Genomic DNA, 27,229 nt, shown 5'->3' with positions numbered 1-27,229 from the left:
AGTAGTATATTTCAGTCAGCCTGCCTGTTCTGTTCCCTGTTCTGTCTCTGGTGGATCCTCTCATCCCCCACATCTCTGGCCTGTACCCCAGCTCTTATACGTATGAATAAATCAATCTTTAAAAAAGAAAAAAGCCAACTGAGTTTGTGAGACTGTGAAGACCTAGCAAAGTATATGAATTTTGACATGCCAACCTTGTAACACCTATGTGAGTGACTCAGAAGACTTTTTTCCTTATTTCTTACTTATTGGCTGACTTACCAGTGGGTACAGCCCATTGGATGCTTGTGATTCAATAAATGTTGCTTATAAAGTAATAAATGACTATAATTTTACTGAAATATCACCTTTATTATCTAATTTTATGGCTAATGCAAGTAAACTACAAAGTGAAAAGAACTTATAAACTAAGGGTCCATACTCTCATTCAGTTTCTCATCTGAAATCACACGAACTCCTTATAATGCTAAGGTAGGGTGAGGTCATGAACATCCTGGGTAGAAAGCACAACTGAAAAGGAATCTTTTACAAGCATCTTTAAAATCATAGCATTACACAGGAAAAAAAAAGTCTTTATTATTTATGAAGCACCTAGTGTGTACTATGCGCCAAAGAATAATTTATTTCTGTAGAAGTTAATGTGAGTAGTTAATGTGTAATAAGAAGTTAATACGAGCCTACCCCACTTTATAGGTGAAAAAACAGGCTTATGAAGTTAACTCACTTGTCAGAAGTCACACAGCTGGTAAGTGACCCAGCAGGAATCCACACACCCATCCTTCTGACATCTGTGCCCTTTATAAAACACAGAACAAACATTTCCTAGCACTATCTTCAAGGCGTGGTATGCCCAAACAAAACCAAACCACCTCCAAAGGACTAGTTTAAAGCACACCGTGTCTCGACCAAATGGCCTCAAAGAGGGATGCCACGGTGAGTTAGTGCCATCTGGTGACCATCTCCCTGAACATCAGAATGGAGAACTGTCCTCTAATTTAGGACAAAGGGTGGAAGTAGGTACTTGTCCTCTCTGAAGTCATCACCAGCCCCCAAGGACAAATCCAGGAGGGTGGTAAGTCCTCTCCTGTGAACCTCTTAGTCTCCCCACAATATCAAGATTGGGCAGTGACTCAGTGGTAGCAATTAAAGGGAACCTACAAAAGAGACCTTGAGAAATAAAGGGCGAGGCTTTTCTCACCACTATGGAAACACCTTGTTCATTCAGGTAGACCTTAGCCTCTCCTGATTCTAGTATTCTAGCAATAAAAACAGATTCTTGAGTCCCGCTGCACATTGTTCATGAAAACTTCAGAGGAGGATGCTGGGTATACTTTAAACCCCTGGTCATTTCTTAGAGAAGGCAAGATGGGGAACCACTGTGTTAATGGTATGGTGGCTCTTTAATCCTTAATGGGAGATTATTTCTTGGTAAGGAATGGAGATTGTGCAGACATTTAAAATCTCACAGCTTTTGGAGGAGCATGTAGGGAAGTAATGGAAGCAGTAGTGGAGATCTGGGTTTGAGTTCTGCTATGACCTTGGACAAGTCACTTAAACCTTTTGTATCTGATCTTCCCAGCTGCAGAACCAGAAGGCAAATAGTAATACCTCAATAATACATGCTGTGAGAATCAGATGAGAAGGTGGATATAAAAGCATTTTTTAAAGTTCTATGTCATGTTGGCTGTTATATTGAGTCTCACACTACCTACAGATGTAAGAATAAATCTGTATCTTTTAAAATAAATCTTTATCTTTTAAAATATAGAGTTCCCATATGTGCCTGGTAGGATCAACAGCTATTGATCTGAAGAATCAGTGTTTGACCAGAAGAAAAAAATGAATTTATTCAGAAGATAGTGATTCCCAACAAAATGATGGTTTTCTAAGAAGTGGTAGGAGGTGAGATTTTCATGTTTATCAAACAGAGTCTTGGGTTTAAAAAGAAAAAAAAAGAAAAGCAGTTTTAAAAGCAGTAGACTGGAGCTCTATTTCTGTTTCTGACTCATGTGACTTTGGTCAAACACCTGTCTTTTTATAAGCTTGTTTCCTTATCTGAAAAATCCAGTGCTAAATTAGATGTCTCACTGACACAACCTATAAAACTATTTTTCACTTAGCAACTCAAAATACTGGGTGGTAGAATCAAGTACAAAAGAAGAGCCATAGGTAAAAAGGAGACATAAAACCTATGTGCCTTCAGCTATGTAATTCTTAAAAGGCAAATAACTCAAGGAATCAGCTCTTTGAGTAGAACTATTGAGTGGGAAAATTGGACTTGACTTCCTTTCTTAAGCATCATTAACCAGCCAGAAAAGGTATACTGTAGAAATATTTTTCCAAAGAGCTGATAAGATGTGACCACAGGTATTTGCCATCACTTTCCTCATAGAAGATCCATTTTATTGCAAAGAATTGGCTTTATGTCTTCAAATTTCGAACTTGAGGGCATGTCCTTATAGGAAGTTGGCCAGAGCTTACGCAAATGGTGCCAAGTGAGAAAGAAGGGTCTTACTGTGCCTCTGGAGCCCTATTGCTCTCTGCCCAGATACCAAGCTCTGCTCCATCTCACAGCTACGTGGTCACACTTTGGAGCAAGGGAATTGTCTCGACCTGTGCATTTCAGGTCAGGGAATGTACCCTTATAAAATGGAAGCTGTTCCTTTGTCAAATAGCCAAGTGGTTCCCAATGAACGATCCTATACATTTGAACCCTTTATAGTTACCCTATATATATATATGAACATAGACATTATTTTATTTAAACTTTATTTAAACTGTGCTCAAATACAAATTGGGAAGTCTCATTATACCCCCATGGTACAAATTCCCCAATGTGAGCATCACTATAAGGCTTACTTATAACATCAAAAAGCCTAATACAGGGCCTCCCCTGGTGGAGCAGGCGGTTGAGTGCAGCGCTGTGAAGCGGTCCGCTGCCTCTGCAGCGCCAGTTTGATCCCAGCCGGCTGTTGAGGGTCCCACATGGTGCGGCAGACCTCTCCTGTTGTGCCTGCTTCTCCCCTCAGCAGTGTATTTCGTCAGTCTGCCTGTTCTATTCCCTGCTCTGTCTCTGGTGAATCCTCTCACCCTCCCAGGAATCTGGCCTGTACCCCGGTTCTTGTATAAATAAATAAATAAATCTTAAAAAAAAAAGCCTAGTACGAAGTTAGTGTCCCAATTGATATTTGTTGGGTACTGATACATTTTGACCCACAGCACAGCTTGGGGATGATGTATTCAAAATGCCAAATACATGTTGCTTGTGTGTTGAAACCATCACCAGTCTGGTGCCAAAGCCACATGACCCTTGTTCACATTGCTGAGAAAAAGTTAAACCAGGCTGTGTACAGCTCCCTTTATTTTGTACCTTCCAGGGCAAAGTCTACCCTCTGTTGATTAGGCATCTCCTGGGGATCCCTTCTGGGACATTCAGTTGGGCTAACCATTGTATGCGTTTGCAGAATTTGTGCCTATTAACAGGAAACTTGTTTTGAATTATAATTTGCCCTGATTGTATATAGGAGTTTCTGCCAAGCAAAAGTATTATTGTAAGATAGTCAAGTATTTACCAATTTTCTACTGTGTATTCAGCCCAAGTATATAATGAAAGACCTGCATTCAAAAAACTCATAGTCCAGTTGGGAATACAAGTCTAAACACACAAAATATCGGCCCATAAATAACATTAAAAGGTCAATTGTCCCGGGAATTTGATGATATACTAGACAATATTCCTGTGTCATCATATCAGTGGCATATATTTTTGTTTTACTTATTGTATTGTCTTTCCCCACTTAGAATGGAAGTTCCATGAGTGGAGAAAGGATATTTTGGTTCAATGCTATTTCACCAGTGCCTGGCATGTAACTGGTGCTCATTATTTGTTGAATGAATGAAAGAGAAGTCCCTAGGAAAGAGAAAAGGAATGTCTCATGGAGAAATGCCCCCAGCTCAGTCTTGACTTAACTGTGCTTTTAATTAGTTGGCTTTATAGCAATCTATAGATTTCAGCACATCTTGTTTATTCGTCTAAGAGAGAGAAATGTGTATTTAATGAAAATGAGAAGCAGAGGCGGGATGGAAGAAATTTAATTACAGTGTTGGGGTCCATGTGACCCACTAAGTTGATTTCTAAAAAGAGAGATTTTTTCTTAGAATCAATGCGTTTCACCCAAAGTTATAAAGCAAAAAGCTCTGCTTTTCCAACAAACCCCAATAAAGGAAGCAGATAAAAGCTGAGCTGCTCTGGTTGGTTCTGGTGTAGCAAAGGTCAGTTCCTTCACTTCCACCACAAGGCTGTGGTTTCTGACAGATTCTAGGAAATGTCTGAAAACACTGGAGGCAGCTGAGGAAGACCTGGATTCCATTCTGGTCTCTGCCACTTTAAGCTGAGGGAGCACCAGGCATCTGCTTCTTCAGAGAGAAAAAACACGTGAGGTCTGGGCCAAGGCCAATGTCTCTTGTCAAGGCTAGTCCTGGGGAACGAGAAGTCACATTTCTCTGATCCAAAACTGAAGAGAGCTAAGTAAGTTGGGTGACCTGGTCTCCACTCTGGCTTGGCCTCGCTCCACGCCCCACCCCCCAACTAAAGGCACCCAAACTCATAAGCAATTTCTCTGGGTTTCAGAGTTCATTAGAATCTTACACACAAAGTAAACAGACTGGAGTCAACCCAGATGGGAAATGACTCTGATTCATATGTCATCACCCTCCACTTCGTACAGCTGGTCGATCTGGTTTAGCTGTCTAGAGAGGAACCAACCGTGCAGGCAGAGGGCTCAAAGGGTAACACAAGGGATTTTAATGGCGAGGCTTTTTTTTTTTTTTTTTTACCAGGGTGTGGTCAGGTTTAAGGGAACAAAGGATTGTAAAGCACACAGGGACTTCAACAGCTGGAAGAGTTATCACCAGTAGGCTTGAAAGAAGAGAGAGCTGTCATCGATCAACAGTTGTTGCTTGTGGAACTAGGTAAAAAAAAAAAAAAAAATACCACTAGTATATTACAAATGAAGAAACTAAGGATGAAGACACGATGAAGAATACAGGCTGTGGAAACCTAGGGGAAGGAACTTATTGACTGAAGCGCCTGGCGCAAGGTACCCGATGAAGTTTTAAAAACTCTCAGGGCTGGTTAAGTCACTGTGACCTTGCCCGCTACCAACCGAAAATTACCAGTGTACAGCGAAGGGTTGGGACTACAACTCCCGGCTTGCATCTCTTCAGTTCCGTCTCAAACTTTTCTACGTTAGGCTAAACCAACTTCCGGAAGCCCTTCATTTCAGGACTGGTACTTCCTCCAGTGGCGACGGGCCGCCTGCCCGAGCGTGCTCATTGGCTTCCAGGTCACCGCCCCCTTTTTCCTCGCCGCACGTCAGTGTCTCACGCACGCACACGCTGCGCGTGCCCACGCCCCCTCCCTAAGCCTAGGACGCAAGCGCGCGCACGCTCCCCGGGCCCGGTAGGCGGGGGTGTAGGGGGAGGAGGTAGAGGAGGGGGAGGGAGGGGGGTTAGGTATCTCTTGAGTAGACGGCAGTGGGGCACGGACAGCGCGAAGGCCTGGCTGCCAGGCGGGTGAACTCTGCACTGGGCCTGGGGCCGGCGGGAGGGTCCGGAACCAAGTCTGCGCGCCCTACAGAGTAGGAGTCGGGCGGCTGAGGCCCGGAGGGCAGCAGGAGGCGAAGCCCCGGCCTAGTCCCGCGGAGATGTCCGGCTGCGGCGCTTGTACTTGCGGCTCGGTTGCCGCGCGGCTCATCACCTCCTCGCTCGCCTCCGCGCATAGAGGTAACGAAGTAGTTCCTCACCTGAGCCATTGCGACCCCGGGGAGGGCCAAAGGCCCACCCCACCGAGAGGTGGTGAGGGGGTGCGCGGAGCTTCGCCTGGCACCCCTCACTTTCCTGTGGGATGGGCCTTTGCCGGCCTCTGGAGCAGCTGCTTCTCACATTTGAAGTGAACCCCGGTGCTCCCCGGCCCGAGCGCCTTCAGGGCTCCTGATGTTGGGGTCGGACTGTGGCCACTAAGCAGAAACCCCGAAAGAGGCGCAGAAATGCTCCTGTCGTTGAAAAGTGCCCCCAGACCCTCCCTGGACCTTCTCCGGGGCCTGCCCCCTGCCTCGGCGGTTCTTCCGGCGCCGGGCCGGGTTTCCCCTCGGGCCGGTAGGTGGCTCCGGGCGGGCCGGGCGAGGGGCCGGGCGAGGGGCCGGGGCGCAGGCCGCGCGACCCGCCGTGGCGCTGTCATTGTGCGGCCGCCGGCCCCGGCCGTCGCTCCGCCCCGCACTTCCCGGCGCCGGGCCGGCTGGAGAGGGTCGCGGAGATGAGGGACGTTCCTGAAGAAATTCTGCTTGGAGTACTTGGGTGTCTCTGCCCTCGGCTGCCAGCTTTCCCAACTTGACAGCCCGAGATAGTTTCTCAAGAGCGGCTCTTGTTTACCTTTCCTTGCTGTTTATCAGGAGCTGTGAAAAGGTGGCACCCCAGCCAGGATACCCCGGGAAAGACACCATTTTCCTCTTCCCCAAATCTATGAGTGCCAGACTGCGAGGATAGAGCCTGTTGTAATCACTTCGAGACAAGTTTGTTTTGTTTTGACTTGTCCGCTTATGACCCCTGCACAAACAAACAACAAACACTTTCCCTAGTTTTTAGATTAATTGTAAAAGTCTTGCTGTTTATTCAATGTGTATTTCTAGGCAGTTCATTTCGCAGAGAGGGATTCGGTGAGATAATATGGACAGATCGTTTTGTAAAGTGATACATAAATGTAAAGGAATCAAGTCCCAAGACACGAGCTGTCTGTTGCAGGAATTTGAGTTGCAGACATTTATAAATGACAGGAATTTTAATGAGCGTATTTAACATATATTCGTTGAGGACCCCTTTTGGTGCTTTAGATACAGTGAACAAATTCACAACCCCAAGTTTAAATAGAGTGGAGTAGACAATTTTGTGTCTAGGAGTGAATATAGAGTGTGTTGTCTTGGGGCAGGGAAGACTTTGACAAAGTTCTTGATCTGTTCCAATTTCCCTGAATACAGTATGTCATAAGAGATATGTGGTTGGTTTTTTCCTTTTTAAAACAATCTTGTTTTGAAAATTAAATATTATGTAAATCAACACAAGTTAATGACTTACTAGGAATATTGTATGTGTATCATAATAAAAGTTTGCCAGTGTTTTTCAGAAATAGCAAACCATTGTTTTTACTGTAGAGGAGAAAATGAAGCTTAATATGAGAGCGCCCATATCATTATAGAATTTAACAGTTTTACATGACTGGGAAACAGCAGTGGTTTTCCCATTGATTTAAAACTTTCCACACAAGGCTTAATTACATAAAATGTTTATTTTTCATAGTAGATACTCAGAGTATACATAAATTTACATGAACATAGAGATAGTTTCTTTTAAGGAATTAAACTCCAGAAGAGTTATTTTTACTTAGGATTCCTGGAAAGAGAAAGACACACAAAAATAGAAAAATTATAATTAAATTTGGCTAGTTTATTATTATAAACAGTAAAAAATTTCATCAATAATAGTCTTCTAATAAGAAATTGTAAAATGAATTAAAAATAAAGGGACAGGGGCCTCCCCGGTGGCGCAGCGGTTGAGCGCTGGGTTGCGAAGCTGCCTGTGGCCTCTGCTGTGCCGGTTCGATCCCCGGCTGCTCCCCGGCCACCGGAGGAGGGTCCCACATGGCGCGCAGACCTTTCCTGCGGCCCCGCTGCTCCCCTCAGCAGTGTACTTCGGTCCTTCTGCCTGCTCTGCTCCCCGCTCTGGCTCTGGTGAGTTCTCTCACCCTCCCGCGCTTCTCACTGTACCCAGTGCATGTATGAGCAAGCAAACAAACAAACAAACAAATAAATAAATAAAAACATGTGTCTATTTAAAATAAATAAATAAATAAATAAAGGGACAGTTCAGAGCTCTTTTGAAGTACAGCGCTGTTCTCTATTTCCATTGGTCTGTCTGTCATGTCGGACCTTAAAATTGTAAGTGGTAGTTTAAAAAATTATTTGGTAAATTGTCATACTAGATACTGGATCTATTTTCTTTTCCTGAGAGGCTCTGTGCATCCAGTTTAATGTGTTTTTCCCACTATTTTACTGAAACCTAAAGTAAAGTAGAAATTAAAAAATTTTTTGACCCAAACTGCTAGTATTTTTCCATTTTTAATAACCTTAATGTACTTTGCACATATAACAGTCAAGTTGCATCCTAAATATGTGCATTCAGAAATATTTGATTCAAATAATTCTCTTTCTGACTGCTTTCTGTCCTTGTCCACTGAAGAAAGGATGTCACCTCTTCAGGGTGTAAATGGAGATATGAGAATGCTCAAACATTTTGTTGTCCATAATTTTCATGTTATATAATGTGTGCTTGCTTTTATGGTTTTAACTAGATTTTAATTCTCTCTCTTTGCCAGTTAAATTACAATATGGATTAAATTAGGCAAAGTAAAATGATAAAAGCATTGTTTTTTCTGGAATTACAGATTATTTCTTAATTAACATTTTTCTTGGCATAGTCATCTTTAGACCAGCAGACCAACCCTAGTGAAAACATTTTTAAACTTGAGGAAAGCTATCAGAAGTGATGTTATTTACTTCTTTATGATTATAATGTTAATATTTCTTTATTAAGAAATATTCAGAATCATGAAACAATAACTTGGTCATAAAATGAAAAGTTGAGATTAATAAAAGCAGTGAGCATTTGATAAGTTGCTGGCATTATTTGTGATTTTTTAATTGAAATTTTGTTTCCAATTTGTATTAGAGCATAGTGACCAAGTATTTAGGCACTTGCCTCTTCATCAGTTGTTACTTATATTTTGTACTACATAAAGATATTAATTTTTCTTTAGTATTTTTCACGATCTAAACTATAAAAAATCAATTTAAGCTGAGTCATTTGTATATTTTTGGAGAATGCTTGATTCAAGATTGAATATAGGCTGTCAAATATTTAAAAATTGAATAAACTACTCTTCTACATATTAATAGCCCTAAAATTGATGTACAATGAGCAGTCACTTACTGTTGTCATTAAATTCTAGCAAATTAATTTTAAGCCAAAGGACAATGAAAACAGGTCCTCCGATAATATTTTATTTTACATCATTTCATTGATGTTGATGAGAAGAAAATCCTAGCTAGTATGAAAAAAATTGACGTTATTTGTGGACATGTACTTATTTTCATATTTCTTTTTAGAAATGGCTCTGAAACTCAGGAAGCTTTTTCTGTATGTGACAAGTTTTATAAATGGTTTAACTTTTAACTGTCTTCATTTGTTGCTGCCAAGTAGTCTTTCGAAATACACTTTACAGAAATACTTCTTATTTTGACTGTTGGCAGTTTTTCACCTAGAGTTCACAGGCCTCTAAAGGGTCAAGGAATGGAATTCATAAGTTCTGTGTGAACTTTATTTTCATAATCTCTAGGTGAAATAAAAGATTTCCTTTAAGTTTGAATGTAGGCAACAAGTTTCAGTAGTATTAGAGTATCTATGAGTTTGTTACCAAAGGCGCATATATTTTTATATCACAGTTCAGTTGCTGATACCTCAAAATATTGTTTATACTTTTCATTATTTTGAAGTCATGATATTTTTTAGAGTTACTAAATCTTACTTAGTTTTGTTTGTTGGTAAAGAAGCATATTTAAAAAAATTTTGATAACTACTTAAGTAAATTTGTTTCCTTTGTTATGTATTTTATTCTATACTTTAAACGGCATTCTGAGGAAGGATCTATCCATAGGCTCTACCAGAATGCCAGAAGGGTGCCAGAAGGGTTCATGGCACAAAAACAATGAAAAACTCCTGATTAGTTTGCTGCAGTTATTTCAGTGTGGATTTTATATTGTTATTGAGTGAGTGGTCATTGGAATTCTTTAGTACAGTGATTTAAGATATGTGGTCTTCAGACTGGCAACATCACCATCAGCTGGGAACTTCTTCAAAACGCTTTCTTGGGTCCTGCATCCTACCTAAATCAGAACCAGGGAAGAGCCCTGCATTTCGTTTCTAATGAGCTTTCTGATACATGCTCAAGTTTAAGCAATAGGTTTAGCATTTAAGATATCTTTTTGGTATAATAGCCTATAGATTATAGCCCATAGATTACAGAATGTCAAAATAGAAATACAATACCATACCTAGTCTTTCAGATAATATTCTCTGTGGTGATTGTATGATTGGTTTCTTATCTTACTTGATAAGATGAGGGATTTATTTTTCTATTCAAGAAGACTTTAAAAGGATTATGTATGTTCATAATTTTAATTTTCCTTAAATTCAGATAATTCCCTTTTAGCATATTTTTTAATAGCATTAGATTTTTTTAAAAAGATTTATTTATGCATACAAGAACTGGGGTATAGGCCAGAGGTGTGAGGGGTGAGAGGATTCACCAGAGACAGAGGGGAACAATACAGGCATATTGACTGAAATACATTGTTGAGGGGAGCAGTGGGCAAGTCAGGAGAGGTCTGCTGTGCAATGTGGGTTGCTTCCTGGCCGGGGATCGAACTTGTGCTGCAGTGGCGGCTGTAAGTCATAGGTTGCGTCTTAACCGCTTGCGCCACCAGGGAGGCTCTAGCATTAGATATTGTAAATTGGTTTTTTTTTTTTTTTTTTTTTTTTTAGAGGCATGCTTTATTTATTTGTTTGCTGGTTTGTTTGTTTTGTTTATACATGCACTGGGTACAGTCAGAAGCGCGGGAGGGTGAGAGAATTCACCAGAGCCAGAGCGGGGAGCAGAGCAGGCAGAAGGACCGAAGTACACTGCTGAGGGGAGCAGCGGGCGGCAGGAGAAGTCTGCACGCCATGTGGGACCCTCCTCCGGTGGCCGGGGAGCAGCCGGGGATCGAACCGGCGCCGCAGAGGCCGCGGGCAGCTTCGCAACCCAGCGCTCAACCGCTGCGCCACCGGGGAGGCCCAGATATTGTAAATTGTTAAAACACTGTTTGAAAGATGTATTTAATTGTAAATAGACATTATATACTGTATATTTCAGGGTTAAATTTTATGCTAAGCATCAAGATATGATAGCTTCACATCATAAATCTTGTTATAATTGTAGTTTTCTCTCTGAATACATCTTAATGGTTCAATGAAAAAGTTATATTTGTTACATAGATTAAATAATAGATTATTTTATTATAACAATACATTTTTAATGTATTGTTATGAACCTTTTTCAAACACAATGAAGTAGAACACTGAACCCCCAAAATACCTATCACACCAGCCTCAGTGTACACTGACATTTTCCATTCTTGATTTCATTTATCCCCTTCCCCCATTAACTTTTTCTAGGCTTGCTTTTTAGGTTGACAGTCTTTAAATCATATTATGTTTTTGGAACAGCATTAATATTTAGCTTAAAATCAATAACTACCTTAAATCTCATGCAAATGAGAGTAATGGCTATCAGTTACTGCAAAAACTGGAAAAGTTACTTTTAAAATTTTGAAATGTCTTTTGAAAACATTGCTTAGAACTAACATCAAATGTGTACTTTATTTTTTTCCTATTCAAGTTTAATAGTGTTGGAAAATTTTGTAGGCCATAAAATTTTAGATTTTAAAAAAAACTTGGGCCTCCCTGGTGGTACAGGGGTTAAAGACAGCACTGTCAAGCTATTGCTAGCCACTGCAGAGTTCAATCCCTGCTGGCCAGGGAGCAACCCACATGGTGCAGCAAACCTCTCCTGTCTCACCCGCTGCTCCTCTCAGCAGTGTATTCCAGTAGATCTGCCTGTTCTGCTCCCCACTCTCTCTGGTGAATCCTCTCATCCCCCGCACCTCTGCTGTACACCCCAGTTCTTGTATGCATAGATAAATAAGTCTTAAAAAAAAACCAAAACTTTTAAACAAAATTGGATTAGGGCCTGAGATGTCATGAATCTTAATTCTTTTTTTGGAATTTATAAATTTTATATAGAGATGAGAAAGTTTTTATTTGTATCTTTCCTGAGAAGTTGGGTGGATTCATTTTTGTATTTAGTGGAACTCAAGATAACTTAGGATGATAAATAACTACAGAGACTAGCCGTTCTAACAGTGCACACAAGTGTGTTGGAAAATTGGAGTTAATAAAAAAACCAGTCATTTATATTATTTAAAAGATATTTTAAAAATTATTTGAAGGACACTATTATAAATTAGTTATTGCATTTGAGTTTTTAGTGTTGTATTTGTATATTGCATGTATGATCTCTTAAAAGTGCTGAACAGGTATAGAATAAAAGCCTGAGTTGAGAATTTTGGAGGGAATAAAATGTGGGAGGCAAAAATCAAGTTTCTTTTGTTTATTTAAGTGTTAACTTTCAATAAATTTAATTAAATTTTCAGGTATTTCTTGTGGTCGCATTCAAATACCAGTTTTAGGAAGACTTGGGACCTTTGAAACTCAGATCCTACGAAGAGCTCCTTTTAGAACTTTTACAGAAACACCAGCATATTTTGCCTCAAAAGATGGGATAAGTAAAGATGGCTCTGGAGATGGAAATAAGGTAATAATTTTATCTTTATTGGCATCTCTGCACTATTTGAGTTTCTTCCTTTAAACAAATGTGAAATCGTTCTGTGTATTCCATTGATTTATATGTTTTACACTGTAGGAAATATGAAATATGTAAAATGATACAAAGAATTTTAGGTAATTTTATTTTGTGTTTCAGTTTGAACCATAAAATATTTATTTATTTTTAAAGGTTTATTTATGCATACAAGAACTGGGGTGTAAGCCAGAGGTGCAGGGGTGAGAGGATTCACCAGAGAGAGTGGGGAGTACAACAGGCAGCTGCACTGAAATACACTGGTGAGGGGAGCAGCTGGTGAGACCGGAGAGGTCTGCTGTGCCATATGGGTTAGCTCCCTGGCTACCATGATCGAACTCCTGCTATAGTTGCTGGCAATAACTTGATAGCGCTGTGTTTAACCCGTGCGCCACCAGGGAGGCCCCAAAAAATTATACTCAGTAAGCAGTAAGTCCCCAAAGTAATAAAGAAGCATCACTAAATAATCTATGTAGTCATTGCTTAGAGTTAAATTAGGAATAGCCATCATTTCTTACTTTCACACAACTCTTAACAATTCATGATAGTATAAACCTTACTTATACTCTAAAAATCTTGGATATCTGTATGACCTAACATTGGGCTACTCTGTGGCTAGCAAGTAAATGATTGGTGTTGTGTTGGGTCAGTAAGATAATTATAACATTTTTTGGGCCTCCCCGGTGGTGCAGCGGTTGAGCGCTGGGTTGCGAGGCTGCCCGCAGCCTCTGCAGCGCTGGTTCGATCCCCGCGGGGCGAGGGTCCCTCATGGTGCGCAGATCTCTCCTGCCACCCGCTGCTCCCCTCAGCAGTGTATTTCATTGGTCTGCCTGTTCCGTTCCTCGCTCTGGCTCTGGTGAATTCTCTCATCCTCCAGTGCTTGTGTAAATAAATAAATCTTTAAAAAAAAAAGATAATTAACATTTTTTTTAGTGTGAATTTAACTAACATTTATATTAATATTATGTGCAAAACAAAGTGCTAGGTGTTTTTATATTCATAGTTAATCCTAACAATGACTTTCTGACGTAAGTGAAATTATCCCCATTTTAGAGATGAGAAAAATTATATCAAAAAAGATAGGTGACTGCTAGTCATGATAATTCCTGATTCAGTTTCATTGAAATCTAATTTTTCACTTCTAGTATCTGTTAACCTTCAATAAGAGAACAGCAATTAGTGGCAAGCAAAAATCGATACACATGTATACCTTGTTTTATTGCAAATTGCTTTATTGCACCTCCCAGATATTGCCAGTTATTACAATACCTTCCACTGGCAAAAAAATTATTTTGACTTTCTGAATGCTCAGGTGGTGGTTAGCATTTTTTAGCAAATAAGTATTTTTTAAAGGTACATGCATTTAGGTTTTCTTTTTGACATAATACTATTGCATACTTAATAGACTATAGTGTAAACATAACTTGCACATATATTAGGAAGCTAAAAATTTGTGTGACTTGTTTTATTCTGATATACCTGTTGTTGCAGTTTTCTAAAACTGAACCCCGAATATCTCTGAGGGTTGACTGTATTTGGCAAAAGCAGAGAATTACAATTCAAGGCACACAGATTTAGGCAAAAATTAAAACATGTCTGAAGGAAGGACAAAGTTTCTTTTTTTTTTTTTAAGAGAGAAAAAGGATGAGGTAATGGTCAGATGGAGGAGTTATAGGTAAAAATTGTCAGGTAGAAAGGACAAAGTAAAAGTAGGTAAAAGTTTACTTTTATCAGTCCTTTCAAATAAGGTATTTTCCCTCATGTTGTCTCTTGGAATGTCGGTGGTTTGACCCAGTCCAAGGGTCTGGCAGTTTAAAGTAGCAGTGAAATGGTTTGTCTGCATTGTCCACCCTGGTCCCATTTGAAAATGGCTTTACTTATGTCATTTTTTCCTAGTGCTTATTGAGTCATTGAAAGAAAGATATTTATTACACATACTATGTGAAGAAGGAATGCAGATAAATGTGTTTATGGAAATTGATTTTATCTTAGTGGTAAATGTATCTTTGGACACCAGTGACAGTAGAGATATAAATTATACTAATAATTACACTCTAGAAATTGTAAAAGTTATAGATTAATTATAAACTATATTGTTCATATTTAAGTTACATTTGAAAAGGTTGCCTGGAAGTAATAATTCACATTCTTTTTCTCCTTCATATATATCAGAAATCAGTGAGTGAGGGAAGCAGTAAGAAATCTGGCTCTGGGAATTCTGGGAAAGGTGGAAACCAGCTGCGCTGTCCTAAATGTGGCGACTTGTGCACCCATGTAGAGACTTTTGTGTGTAAGTTTTACTTCTTCTATGGTTCTTCTTTTTCCCTCCCTTATCTGTAAATCATTAACTATATAGAAATATATAAACTTTGTAACTAGAGTTATTTTTTTCCCTTAGCTTACAGGATTCTTTCTTATGTTCATCAAATACTAAAAGTCCTCAGGAATGGTTAATACTTTGTACTGTGGTTAAAAAAAAAGATAATTTAAGAAAACTGTTTGCTTCTTTCTTTTGCTTTTGTGTGTGTTTGTTTCAAATTTGGATGTTAGAAGTTTTTTTGTATGTGGCCATTAAGCTGGAGAAGAACCAGGCTCATTCTGTATTTATTATTCCATTCTTCAGATATTTGAGCACTTCATACAGTTATGGAGATGAGTCATTCAAATATTAAAGTTTTTCCCTAAGTAATTTCCAGAGGAGTTAAGTCCTCTTTCAGTTTCTGATTATGAGGTGGAGAGGATTTTCTATATTCTAACCCAAATACTGAGACTTGACTTACAGTTTTACATTTATCATTGCTATTAATTGGCCACTATATGAAAAAATAATACATCTGGTATGTTTTCACAGTTTCGGAAAGATTTTTAAAGTAACTCCTTTCTGTAACTGCAATGTTAGAGGTTCTCTCTGTGGTTTTGCCTAGCACTTAATCAAATAGAGGAATCAGTTTGAATGAATATTAAGATGGATCTCAACATAAGTTGAAAGTGTTAGATCTGGATGATATAACTTTTTTTTTTTTTTAAGATTTATTTATGCATACAAGAACTGGGGTTTAGGCCAGAGGTGCAGGGGGTGGAGGGTGAGAGGATTCACCAGAGACTGAGTAGGGAGCAGTACAGTCAGATTGACTGAAACACACTGCTAGGGGAGCAGCAGATGAGACAGGAGAGGTCTGCTGCGCCATGTGGGTCAGCTCCTTGGCCGGGGATTGAATTTGTACTGCAGTGGCTGCCTGTAGCTTCATAGTTCTGAGACTTAACACCTTGCACCATCAGGGAGGCCCCTTTTGATCTATATTTTGGTCATTTGTAGTTCTTTCATGAATGGCCTGTTTAGGTTATATATATCTCTCCATCCCCCTTTATTAAAAAAGTTCAACATTACAGATAAAAGATATTTTTCTATAATAAATCTTCATCAACCATACTATTCTCAAAAAGCATAAATGGTATATTTGTGTTTTTGCAAATTGCTTTTTTTCCTCATTCAACAATGTTTTGAGAGTTATGTAAATACATACATGTCTAGTCCTTTCATTTTTTAAAAAAATATTTATGCATGCAAGTGCTGGGGTGTAGGCCAGAGGTGCAGGGAAGGGGGTGAGAAGATTCACCAGAGACAATATGGGAAGCAGAATAGGTGGACTGACTGAAATACATTGCTGAGGGGAGCAACAGGTGAGACAGAAGAGGTCTGCTGCGCCATGTGCGTCAGCTCCCTGGCCAGGGATTGAACTCATGCTTCAGTGGCTGCCCATAGCTTCATAGTGCTGAGACTTAACCCCTTGTGCCACCAGCGAGTCCCCTTATTTTTTTTTCATTTACAAGTTTTTTCATTAAAGAGATATTCACATACCATACAATCACCCACCTAAAGTGTACATTTCTTTGGTTTTTAGTATATTCACCAAATTGTACAGTTATCACCACTATCTAATTCTAGAAGAACTTCTGTTACCGCCAAAAGAAACTCACTTTCCTTAACAGACACTGTTTACCCTTTCCCTCTTGGCCTGGGCAACAGCCTACTCACTCTTTATAGATTTGTCTATGTTGGATATTTCATATAAAAATAGTTATACAATATGAAGCATTTTTGTGTGTGCCTTCTTTCACTTTGCATGTTTTCAGGGTTCATGTGGTGTTTTATTATATATCAGTATAATAAAACTGACTGAGTAGTTTTCCATTGTTTATTCATCAGTTGGAGGTTATTTGAGTTGTTTCTGTTTGTTGACTATTTTGAATTCTGCTATTGAACATTTGTGTCTAAGTTTTTATGTAGTTGTGTTTTTTTTACTTCTCTTGGATTTATGTTCAGGAATGGAATTGCTGGGGAAAAGGATACTGTTTATCTCTTTAAGGAACTGCCAAACTTACCCACAGAGCCTATACCATATTACAACCCAAGTAGCAATGTATAAGGATTCCAATTTATCCACATCCTCTTCAAAATTTACCTTTTTTTATTGTAGCCATCATAGAGATGTCTCATTGTGATTTTTGTCTTACCTTTCCCTAAAGATTAAAGATATGAAATATCCTTTCATGTGCTTATTGGTCATTTATATAGATCCTTTGAAGAAAACACTACTTTGTCCTTTGTTGAGTTATTTTTTTTCTATCATCCTAACAGTTCTTTATATATTCTGAATACTAGACCTTTATCCAGACAAATGATTTGCAAATATTTTCTCATTCTGTGTTCTTTCCTTTTAATGCTAGATAGCAAGATTCAGCAAATTTTTACTATAAAAGTAAAATAGTAAGTATTTTATATCAAAGTATCAAATAGTAAGTATTTTAGCCTGTGGACCTTGTGGTCTCTTTATTACAACTATAGTAGTCTCCCTTTATCTGTGATTTCAGTTACCTGTGGTCAAACACAGTCCAAAATTGTTATATACAATAATGATATTTTGAGAGAGGTCACATTCACAAAACTTTTATTAAAATATATTATTATATGCAAATGGCCAACAGGCATATGAAAAAATGTTCAACATCACTTGTAACCAGGGAAATGCAAATCAAAACTACAAAGAGATACCATCTTACACCAGTGAGAATGGCACATATTAAAAAAACTAGCAACAACAAATGTTGGCAAGGTTGTGGAGAAAAAGGAACTCTCTTGCACTGCTGGTGGGAGTGCAAACTGGTCCAAACATGATGGAGAGCTGCATAGAGATTTCTTGACCTACTAAACATAGAGCTTCCATATGATCCAGCAATTCCACTCCTAGGTATTTACCCAAAGGACACAGAAATATTAATTCCAAAGGGCACCTGCTCGCCTGTGTTTATAGGAGCACTATTTACAATAGCTAAGCTATGGAAACAACCCAAATGCCCAAAAATAGATGACTGGATCAAGAATATGTGGTACATATACACCATGGAATATTACTCAGCAATCAAAATAGATAAACACATGCAGTTTGCAGCAACATGAATGGAGCTAGAAGGGATCATGCTTAGCGAAGTAAGTCAGAAAGAAAAAGAAAAATACCGAATGGTCTCACTCATAGCAGGAATTTAGAAAACCTAAATAAGAGACCAGGAAAAAGACTAATCAATACAAAGCAAAAATCAAAATCAACAAGCAACTATAAACCAGAGACACACTATGGGGGGGGGGCGGGGAGAGGAAGGACTAGAGTCAAAATAAGGGGGGGGTGCAATTGTATGGGGAATATAACCAAAATGAAAATGCATACATTATGCAAAGATGAAAAATGATGTAAGAATTATATAAAATAGGGCCTCCCCGGTGGCGCAGTGGTTGAGCGCTGGGTTGCGAAGCTGCCCGCAGCCTCTGCAGCGCCGGTTCGATCCCCGGCTGCTCCCCGGCCACCGGCGGAGGATCCCACATGGCGTGCAGACCTCTCCTGCCGCCCGCTGCTCCCCTCAGCAGTGTCCTTCGGTCCTTCTGCCTGCTCTGCTCCCCGCTCTGGCTCTGGTGAATTCTCTCACCCTCCCGCGCTTCTGACTGTACCCAGTGCTTGTATAAATAAATAAATAAATCTTAAAAAAAAATTTAAAAAAAAAATAAAAAAAAAAAAAAAAAAAAAAAAAGAATATATAAAATAAAATAAAAAAATAAAATATAATTGTTACATTTTAAAAGTTCAAAACTTGTTTATTACTATGCCTAATTTATGAATTAAACTTTATCATAGGTATGTATATATGGGAAAAAACATAGTATACATAGGTGCTATTTGAAGTTTCAGACATTCTCTGCGGGTCTTGGAACTTACTCTCCATAGATTAAGAGGGAACTACTATATTCTCCTTTGTGGTTATAGTGGGAAAGCAGCCATAGACAATATAAATATAGGAGGATGACTACATTCAAATAAATTTGTGTATGTGGGCACTGACATTTGAATTTCATATAACTTTTAATGGTCATTTTCCCCCCAACTATTTAAAAATGTGAAAGCTATTCTTAGTCATAGACCTTGCTGTATATATATATACTATCTTGCAAGCATATTTGTAGGGATTTTTTTATCTTGTTAATTGTGATATTAAAATAGGTTTTGTTACTTGAGTTTATGGAAGTAAAATACTTTATCTATAGATACCATCATGTTCATAAAGAAAATCATCAGGAATTGAAAGATTAGTATCTTAGAATCTTATTAAAAGAACTAATATATACTATTCTTTATTTTTCTTTTACCCATTTAAAAAATAACTTGTCAAACATGAATAGTCTCCCCACTTGTATTTAAGATAGAGTCGTTTTTATTTTTATGTATATACTACTTTTTGAAGATTTGTTGTACCTGTGTGTCTCTTGGGGTGGGAATTAAGCATTTCTGCAATAGTTGACATGAAAAGCTTGCATTTAAACAAATCTGAAAAAGATTTAACATACAATCTTTTCATTATGATTATTAATTCCACATAGTGTTTGTTAATCATACTATATGAGCATGTTTACTGAAAGCAGTATTCTGCATGTGAACATACAATCCTTGTAGTAATCATTTAAGGGAAAGATCTAATCCCTAATAATTTAATACAATTAGATTTTTGCTTTATATCTAGGGTCAAATATATGCATTGTAGCATTTGTATTTTTTTTCTGGAAAAGCATTTTGATAAATAAAATTGAATCTTTGACCTTAGATATATATTGAACATGTTTCAGTATAAAATTGCATTGCAATATTCAAGTGGAATTTAAGCATTCCTTCAACAGTAACCAGAGAGGGATGTGATTTGATGGTGTTTGATTTCTTTCCCTTTGACCTAATTTCTTTAGAGAAATATTTTGTCCTTGAGTTCTCAGGCCAGATTTTCCTGTCACAATGCCCAAATTAGATCAGAGGCCTCTCTGCCCTATAATCCTTTCCTTGTTCACCATCAGTAACACTTGTATGCTGATGCTGAAATAGAAAATAAAGAAATCAACTATCTTTCCCACTGATGGTCAATGGTGTTGATAATGTATTTGGGTTTGTGTTAATCAAAGGTACTTGGAATAGCTTTATCTTTTTCTTTAGGTAAACATAGATCAATGAATGGAAACATGGGTGATCTCTCCTAGTTTAAAATCTCTCCTAGTTTAAAAAAATTTGCTCTCCAGAATGTATTTTTGGTTTGTCTTGTGTTTAAGAATCAACACATGAGAATTAAATTGACTGAATTAATGATTAGATTTATTTTTTGAATGTGGAATTGTCTGGTGGTATTTTTTTAATGTATAGATTATTCTGTGAAGATTTAGATATCAAAACCATTTATGTAATCCATGCATAGGTAGTTTTATATTCTAATAAAAGAGATATTACCATAGTTTAAAACTTTATTTTTCTTTTCAGCTTTATCTGTCTGGTTAGATTACACAAAAATAACACAAGAATGTATTACCTAGACCTACCAACATGTAACTGATTCTTTTGTATCTTTTGCTCTGTTATCTATTCAGAGTATATATGGAATTGTCTACTATGCTGCTTTCTGAAATCCCTGTGTACCTTGAATAAGGCTAGTACTTAAGAGAAGGTTAAAAGTATAAGTCTGTTAGAGATATGTTTCACAGAGAGAAAAGAAGAAATTGCAGCTATATCCCATCCATTTTGCAACAACAAAAAAAGCTCCTCTAGATTAAAAATGAGGAATAAGTGGAATTAAACTCTAATCCCTATTTGTTCTCTCTTCCCTCTATTTGTGATTAACTGGCTTCAGCCTGTGTTCCTTGGAACTTGGGACACTGAGTGTGTTACATCTCTAACAAAGTTCTCTGTGTCCCTCTGGGGTTGATAGTGGCATCAGAAACAAACGTGTTGATCGCTGAGAAAACACTAAGCTGGGAAAGTCAAACACCTTGACTCGTGTCACTTAGACGGCCCAGCACCTCCATGGATCTGGAAATGTGGACCCCTGTACTTCTCACATTCCTTCCGCCTTATATAATCCCAGCATTCTCTCCATTGGGAGAACTGGGGTTTTTGGGGTGACTATCCCCATGACTCTTTTGATGGGCATTTCAAATAAACTCTTCCTTGTAAAGACATTTCTTGTGCTTCAGTTTGACTTTTTGGGCATGAGCGAAACACCCAACTTGGCATTTACAAAATCACCTCACATGAGGCTTTGTAATTAACAAACTCTTTTTATTCTTACATTTAAATGCCATTGTGTTGTTTTCAAAAGCTGTATGATTATCTTTGAATTAAGTCAGTATGGTCGAGAAAGTTGTTATTTTGTTAGTTTCTTACTGACTTTTAGGGTTAAGAAATAGGAATTAGTGGAGTAAAGAGGAATCTAAAGAAGGATGAAATAATTTTATATATTTACCAACTCAAGATTTTAAAAATGCTCACAGGTTTGAAAAGTACCTAGGGATATACATTTTCATATTTTCATGGATTAAAATTGATTTATTTCTTACAACATTTGTATATGTTTGAAATTTTTCATAATTATGATAATTGTGTTTTACAGGAAAGAAAATGTATGTTTGTGTCTGTGTGTGTATTTGGTAATTCAAATGACCAAAATATATTTCTCAAGCATATTTGGTCTTCTACAATTTCTGTTTTAGAGCTTCCTATAAAACCTTGGACTTTCCCAAATGTTGAGGGTGTTAGAGGTATCTTTTGCTATGTTAATAAAGTGACTCCTTCTAAAGAAGGGGGTTGGTTGCCAGGGAAACTAATGTGAGAACAAGTTGTAAGATCCAGTCCCATACTCCCAGATCTCCAGTGAGGTAATGGGGCTAGAGCTGGAGTTCAATCACCAATGGCCAATGAATTCTTTAGCCATGCCTGTATCATGAAGGCTCCATAATAACTCAAGAGGAGGGAGCTTCAGAGAGCTTCCACGTTGGTTAACGTGAAGATTTGGGGGAGAATGTCATGCCTGGAGAGGGCATGCAAGGTCCTCACCTTTTCATATCTTGTGCATCTCTCCCATCTGGCTGTTGATTAGTATCCTTTATAATAAATTGGTGATCTAGTTAGTATAAGTGGGTTTCCAGAGTGCTATGTGCCATTCTAGCAAAATAATTGAACCTGAGGATGGACTAGCCAATTGGTTGGGAGCATAAATAATAATACGGATGTGCAATGGGCACCTTAAGTCTGAGAGGGTCATGGGACTCTCCAGTCTGTAGCTGGTTGATTAGAATCCCAGATATCCCTGTGGGGCTTGCCTGCAGCTTTCAACTGGCCTCTGAGGTGGAGGATGGTCTCAAGAGACTGACCCCTTTACTAGTGGAACTTGATGCAATCTCCAGGTAGATAGTGTTTGAAGTGAAATGAGTTGAGACTTGCTTGTTGATGTGAGGAAACCTTAGCACCTCCACACATGTTGGGAATTGGTCTCAGGACATACTAAACTTGCAACAATAAAATATTGGAAAAATAGGTTAAGTTACCTTTTCCCCAGTTTATTCAGCATTTCATGAAATAACATTACTTAATGTTCTTATAGTTATGTTTTTGAAAATTGACTTTAGTGAGTGAGAAGTTGAAAGAATCTCAGCTAATCTTTTCTCTTAATGAAGTGTACACAAAATGAAAGTGCCTGGTGGAAATGAACTATAGTTTACTGAACTCATCTGTCTTTATCTCTATCTTAGGTGAAAACTAAGCTGTTTGTTGGGCTAGTGGAGTGAACTACAAGTCTACTTTTTGTCAAGTACATAGTTACCATTTACAGTGAGTCTTTAAGGTAAAACACTATTTCAGTTATTTATTTTGTTTTTTTCTGCTGATCTTTCTTTTCTTTTACAGCATCCACCCGTTTTGTGAAGTGTGAAAAATGCCATCACTTTTTTGTTGTGCTATCTGAAGCCGACTCAAAGAAAAGCATAATTAAAGAACCCGAATCAGCAGCAGAAGCTGTAAAATTGGCATTCCAACAGAAACCACCTCCTCCTCCCAAGAAGGTATAGGTCTTGATTCAGTCTTATAAGCAGTTTATCTTGAAAACATTTCATTGCTCCCCTCTCTCCACTTTATATTGAATCCTAATGCTACTGTCTAGTTAAGTCCTTTAAATTCTTAGTATGGACTCTATCTGGCTTAATTGTCATCGGTATTTGATACTTGGAATTTAGTATGGAATCCATTGCTCTTTCCCCATGTCATGATTACTGCATTGAGGAACAGTAAAATATAGCTGAGTGATTATTAAAGTAGTGTGAATATTAATCTAAAGTGATATCCTTAAAATAGAGCAGCTATAGATTTATTTTTAGTTTGGGCCACTAAATAAGACTAGTGTGCAACTTCCCCCTTTAAATGAGTCTACTTTGTGATAAAACAGCCTAAATCTAACAGTGGAAACAAATAATTTTTTTATGACCACTATGTTAGGGTCCTCATATATAGATAGCACTGTGGCATTTGTAGTACAGTTGTATTTTAACTTTATGAAACACAACAGAGTACAACACTGGGTACTTGGTGTGTGCTTTCTGAGATGGGAGGCCCTGCCCCTGGGCTGATGCCCTCTGTTTTGGCCATGTCCGGTGAGTCTTTTGCTCACTTAGATTATTTTTCACACTATGCCAGTGTAGCTTCTATTGTATTTTAGATACCAGTGCATTTATCTCTACCTGTAAGTGATCTGTGGCCAATTTAATAATTTATGGGTATAATTTGTGAAACATAAATATTTTTTAAAAACCACAGTAAAATATATATGGTCAACAACTAAAGAATTTGTCATGTAAAAATAAATAATGTAATGGAAAATAGAGTATATTAAGCTTTATATTCGCCACTAATTTGTGTAGACTCTAGATGTCTGACTCAGTGTTCTAGAAAATAAATAGGCAATGTAACTATTTCAGGAGTTAGGGAATACTAACACTTAATTTAATCTACTGAAAGTAGAAGGAATTTATCCCAGGGTCCAAGCTGTTGGCAATATCTAAGTATCCAATAGAACTTTAGTTTCTACTAAGAATAAAGCTTTTAGATTACCATTTAGATAAATGAACAGCATTAAAGCCAATGTCTGCAAAAAAATGAAATGTTTGCCAATATTAAAACACATAGGTACTATTAATACAATGGCTTTTGATTCTGTAATGCCTGATTTTTGAAAAGGGTAATTTTATAATAAGTTTTCTTTGTGAAGAATATTATTCATTTGATAGACAAAGGTGTAGAAAGGATTTATTGTAATGATTTACTTAAAGGTGGTATCTTTAGACCCATGGTGACATGTGTAGTATTCTAAGTAACTTTAATGTTAACTTTTAAACATTAGGGTCAATAGCATTGTTTATAGATTAGATACTAGCGTAGCACTAGCAGAGTACAGTGATACTTTGCTAAGCTAGAGAACAAATGAATTGTGTTTTTGTTCATTTAGGGTTTGGGACCTCCAAGTCATTGCTACATACATTTTTGATCTCATCTTTGTTCATATTTAAAACTATGAGCAAATGGGCTCACTATATAACTTTTTAATGTGTGTCTTTATGATAGCTCATAGTAAATGATTCATACCTAATCATCTTTCAGATTTATAACTACCTCGACAAGTATGTTGTTGGCCAGTCATTTGCTAAGAAGGTGCTTTCGGTTGCTGTGTACAATCATTATAAGAGAATATATAATAATATCCCGGCTAATCTGAGACAGCAAGCAGAGGTTGAGAAGCAGACATCATTAACACCTAGAGGTTAGTGTTTTGATAATAGACCAAAATAGATACTGTTATGATTAGAGGTAATTGTTATTTTTAACTCCTTGATTTTTTTTTGTCTTAAAATGTTTTTAGTATAATACAGCACTTTTCAAAGAAATGGTTTTGACAGTTCATTGCAGCATTTTTTAAAAAAAGTTAATAGATGTGAATAGAAAATATAAATGTATATTTGCTTGTAGTTAAGTATAATTTCTTAAAACTTTTGTTTTCAGTTATATGTACATGAGTTCTGAGAATCAAATGTGTTTCTAACCAAAGAGTCTCAGTGAAAAATGTTGGAAAGTCACTGAGGGTGAGACATCATCTTTGAGTTGTAAACTTCAGCACAGCTAGTTTGCTAACACTGGGTCATTGTAATACTCTCTACCACTCTTGAGTTCTTCTCTTTTGGGTTCAGGATACAGAATTTCATTTGCTAAGTCAGAGATATAGAGAGTTGATAACCCTCCCTCCCTCCCTTCCTCCCTCCCTCCCTCCCTCTCCCTCCCCCCCTTCCCTCCCTCTCTTCCTTCCTTCCTTCCTTCCTTCCGTTTTTATATAAGCACTGGGTACAGTCAGTAGCGCGGGAGGGTGAGAGAATTCACCAGAGCCAGAGCAGGGAGCAGAACAGGCAGAGGGACGAAGTACACTGCTGAGGGGAGCAGCAGCCGGCAGGGGAGGTCTGCATGCCATGTGGGACCCTGGCCCGGTGGCCAGGGATCGAACCAGTGCTGCGGAGGCTGCGGGCAGCTTCGCAACCCAACGCTCAACTGCTGTGCCACCAGGGAGGCCCAAGAAAGTTGATAACTCTTACAGAATATATCTAGCACCTCTTTGGGCTCCAGCTACCAAGTGCAAGGTTAAGGGCAAATTTGTGATTCAAAATAAAATTCCTGTCAGTGATAGATCATAATATATGCTATGTAATCTCCACTTACTGTGGACAATAATGCGCGGTATATTGATAGAAAGATTTTACAAAGACAATGAACAGAGTAAAATATAAATATTTTATTTTCTTTTTTCTTATTCTTTTATTTATTTATTTATACAATATTTGCTTCCCTCCACCCCCTCAGATTGAGTCCCCATAGAGTTTCCTTCCCCAAGGTACCCATGCACCATCACCACAGTCCCCTGTGCACCTCCCTCCCTCCCTCTAATCCCTCTCCCTCCTCCTCCCCTGCAGTATGTCTCTGATTTATAATTGTCTGTTTTTGCTTATTGTGTTTTGTACTGTTATTATAAAATATAAATATTTTAAGTTTTTATTTTGTTAGCAGGGAGCCCTGGTTTCTAACTTAGGCCAACAACCTATTATTTTATGTTGTTTTAATGATTGTTTTACAGTTTGAGGGAGTTATGCTGAATATAGAACTAGAATATATTTTGATTACTGTTAGTAATCTACAAAATATGTGATTGATTCAATGAAGAGACTTGTTCACTTGTTGAACATACTGCAAAAGTTATGTAGTAGTATCAGTTACTTTATTTTTAGAAAGTGTAAGTCATAACTAATGGGAGACTTGGAACCTTCATTTTTATAAGGTCCAAATAGCACTGTCTAGTTATGAAGCAAAATGACTTTTCCTTGTTTCTTCAGTCAGCAAGTCAATAGTGAAGCTGTTTTAGACCCTGGACAAGCAAATGAATAAATGGTCTTGATAGTATGAGGGGTGTAAGACTCTTATTGAAAACTTATTACTACTCTTTTCTTAAAATAGATACCAAGTTTGTATTTGACAGATATGAATATTAGCAAGTGGACAGCTATCATAGCATTTTTTTTAAAGGAAAGGTGTAGCATATAGATTCTTTTATAATATGAGAAAATGAAAAATGTTACTGTACATATTCTTTAAATATATTTGGAAAAGGGCAAGAAGTAGGATTCTTCTTGTTTGTTCCCCTAAACTAAACAAATATGTAATATTTTCATCTTCTTTCTTAGAGTTAGAAATAAGAAGACGGGAGGATGAATACAGATTTACAAGTAAGTGACTTCTCAGGTCTTCTTCTGTAATCATTCTTCCTTTTGAGATTTAATTCAGTGAAGTATGTCAGCAATAGAAATGTGTAAACATGTGTATACTTGTGTATATATATTACCAAGAAAGATGTTGTGTATTATCTAAACATTTATTATACATGGTATATATAATTTTGGAACAATTTTTCATAGCTACTTTATGTAGTTTGTATATATGTAGAATTATTTCAGGTGTTTATCTTTTCTGTTGTGATATTTCTTAAAGCATGATATAGAGATAAAAAATTATTATTTATAGAATATACACATATATATATTCTTTATACAGATCTTCATATTAACAGGAGTTATATATTTTTTAAGATTTATTTACTTATGCATACAAGATCTGGGGTACAGGCCAGAGGTGTTGGGGGTGAGAGGATTCACCAGAGACAAAGTAGAGAACAGAATAGGCAGATTGACTGAAATACACTGCTGAGGTGAGCAGCGGGCAAGTGAGG

General features: G+C 37.8%; 1 protein-coding gene and 1 long non-coding RNA gene across 3 annotated transcripts in view; one reads left to right on the top strand and one right to left on the bottom strand.

Moving 5' to 3' along the window:
• Positions 1–3,960: 3,960 nt before the first annotated feature.
• Positions 3,961–5,378, bottom strand: LOC119238747 (uncharacterized). Its single transcript, XR_005123646.2, has 3 exons — positions 5,176–5,378; positions 4,837–4,967; positions 3,961–4,416 (listed from the first exon to the last, which is right to left on the bottom strand). It is a non-coding gene; the product is annotated as an uncharacterized LOC119238747 (long non-coding RNA).
• A 144-nt stretch (positions 5,379–5,522) lies between these two features.
• CLPX (caseinolytic mitochondrial matrix peptidase chaperone subunit X) overlaps positions 5,523–27,229 on the top strand; it is a 37,238-nt gene continuing 15,531 nt past the window's right edge. The window contains exons 1-6 of one of the 2 annotated variants that reach the window (XM_037502728.1): positions 5,523–5,784; positions 12,360–12,520; positions 14,738–14,855; positions 22,825–22,979; positions 24,568–24,727; positions 26,688–26,729. In XM_037502728.1, the coding sequence (XP_037358625.1) occupies positions 5,706–5,784; positions 12,360–12,520; positions 14,738–14,855; positions 22,825–22,979; positions 24,568–24,727; positions 26,688–26,729 (715 nt within the window). In that variant the 5' untranslated portion in view covers positions 5,523–5,705. Of the gene's footprint in view, positions 5,785–5,864; positions 6,157–12,359; positions 12,521–14,737; positions 14,856–22,824; positions 22,980–24,567; positions 24,728–26,687; positions 26,730–27,229 lie in introns of those variants that run through there. The other variant, XM_037502727.2, reaches the window with a different exon arrangement.

Source organism: Talpa occidentalis, unplaced genomic scaffold (genome assembly GCF_014898055.3).
Source record: "Talpa occidentalis isolate TD23 unplaced genomic scaffold, MPIMG_talOcc4v2.1 talOcc4.11, whole genome shotgun sequence".
Taxonomy (NCBI): Eukaryota; Metazoa; Chordata; class Mammalia; order Eulipotyphla; family Talpidae; genus Talpa; species Talpa occidentalis.
This window is presented reverse-complemented; position numbering and strand designations above follow the sequence as displayed.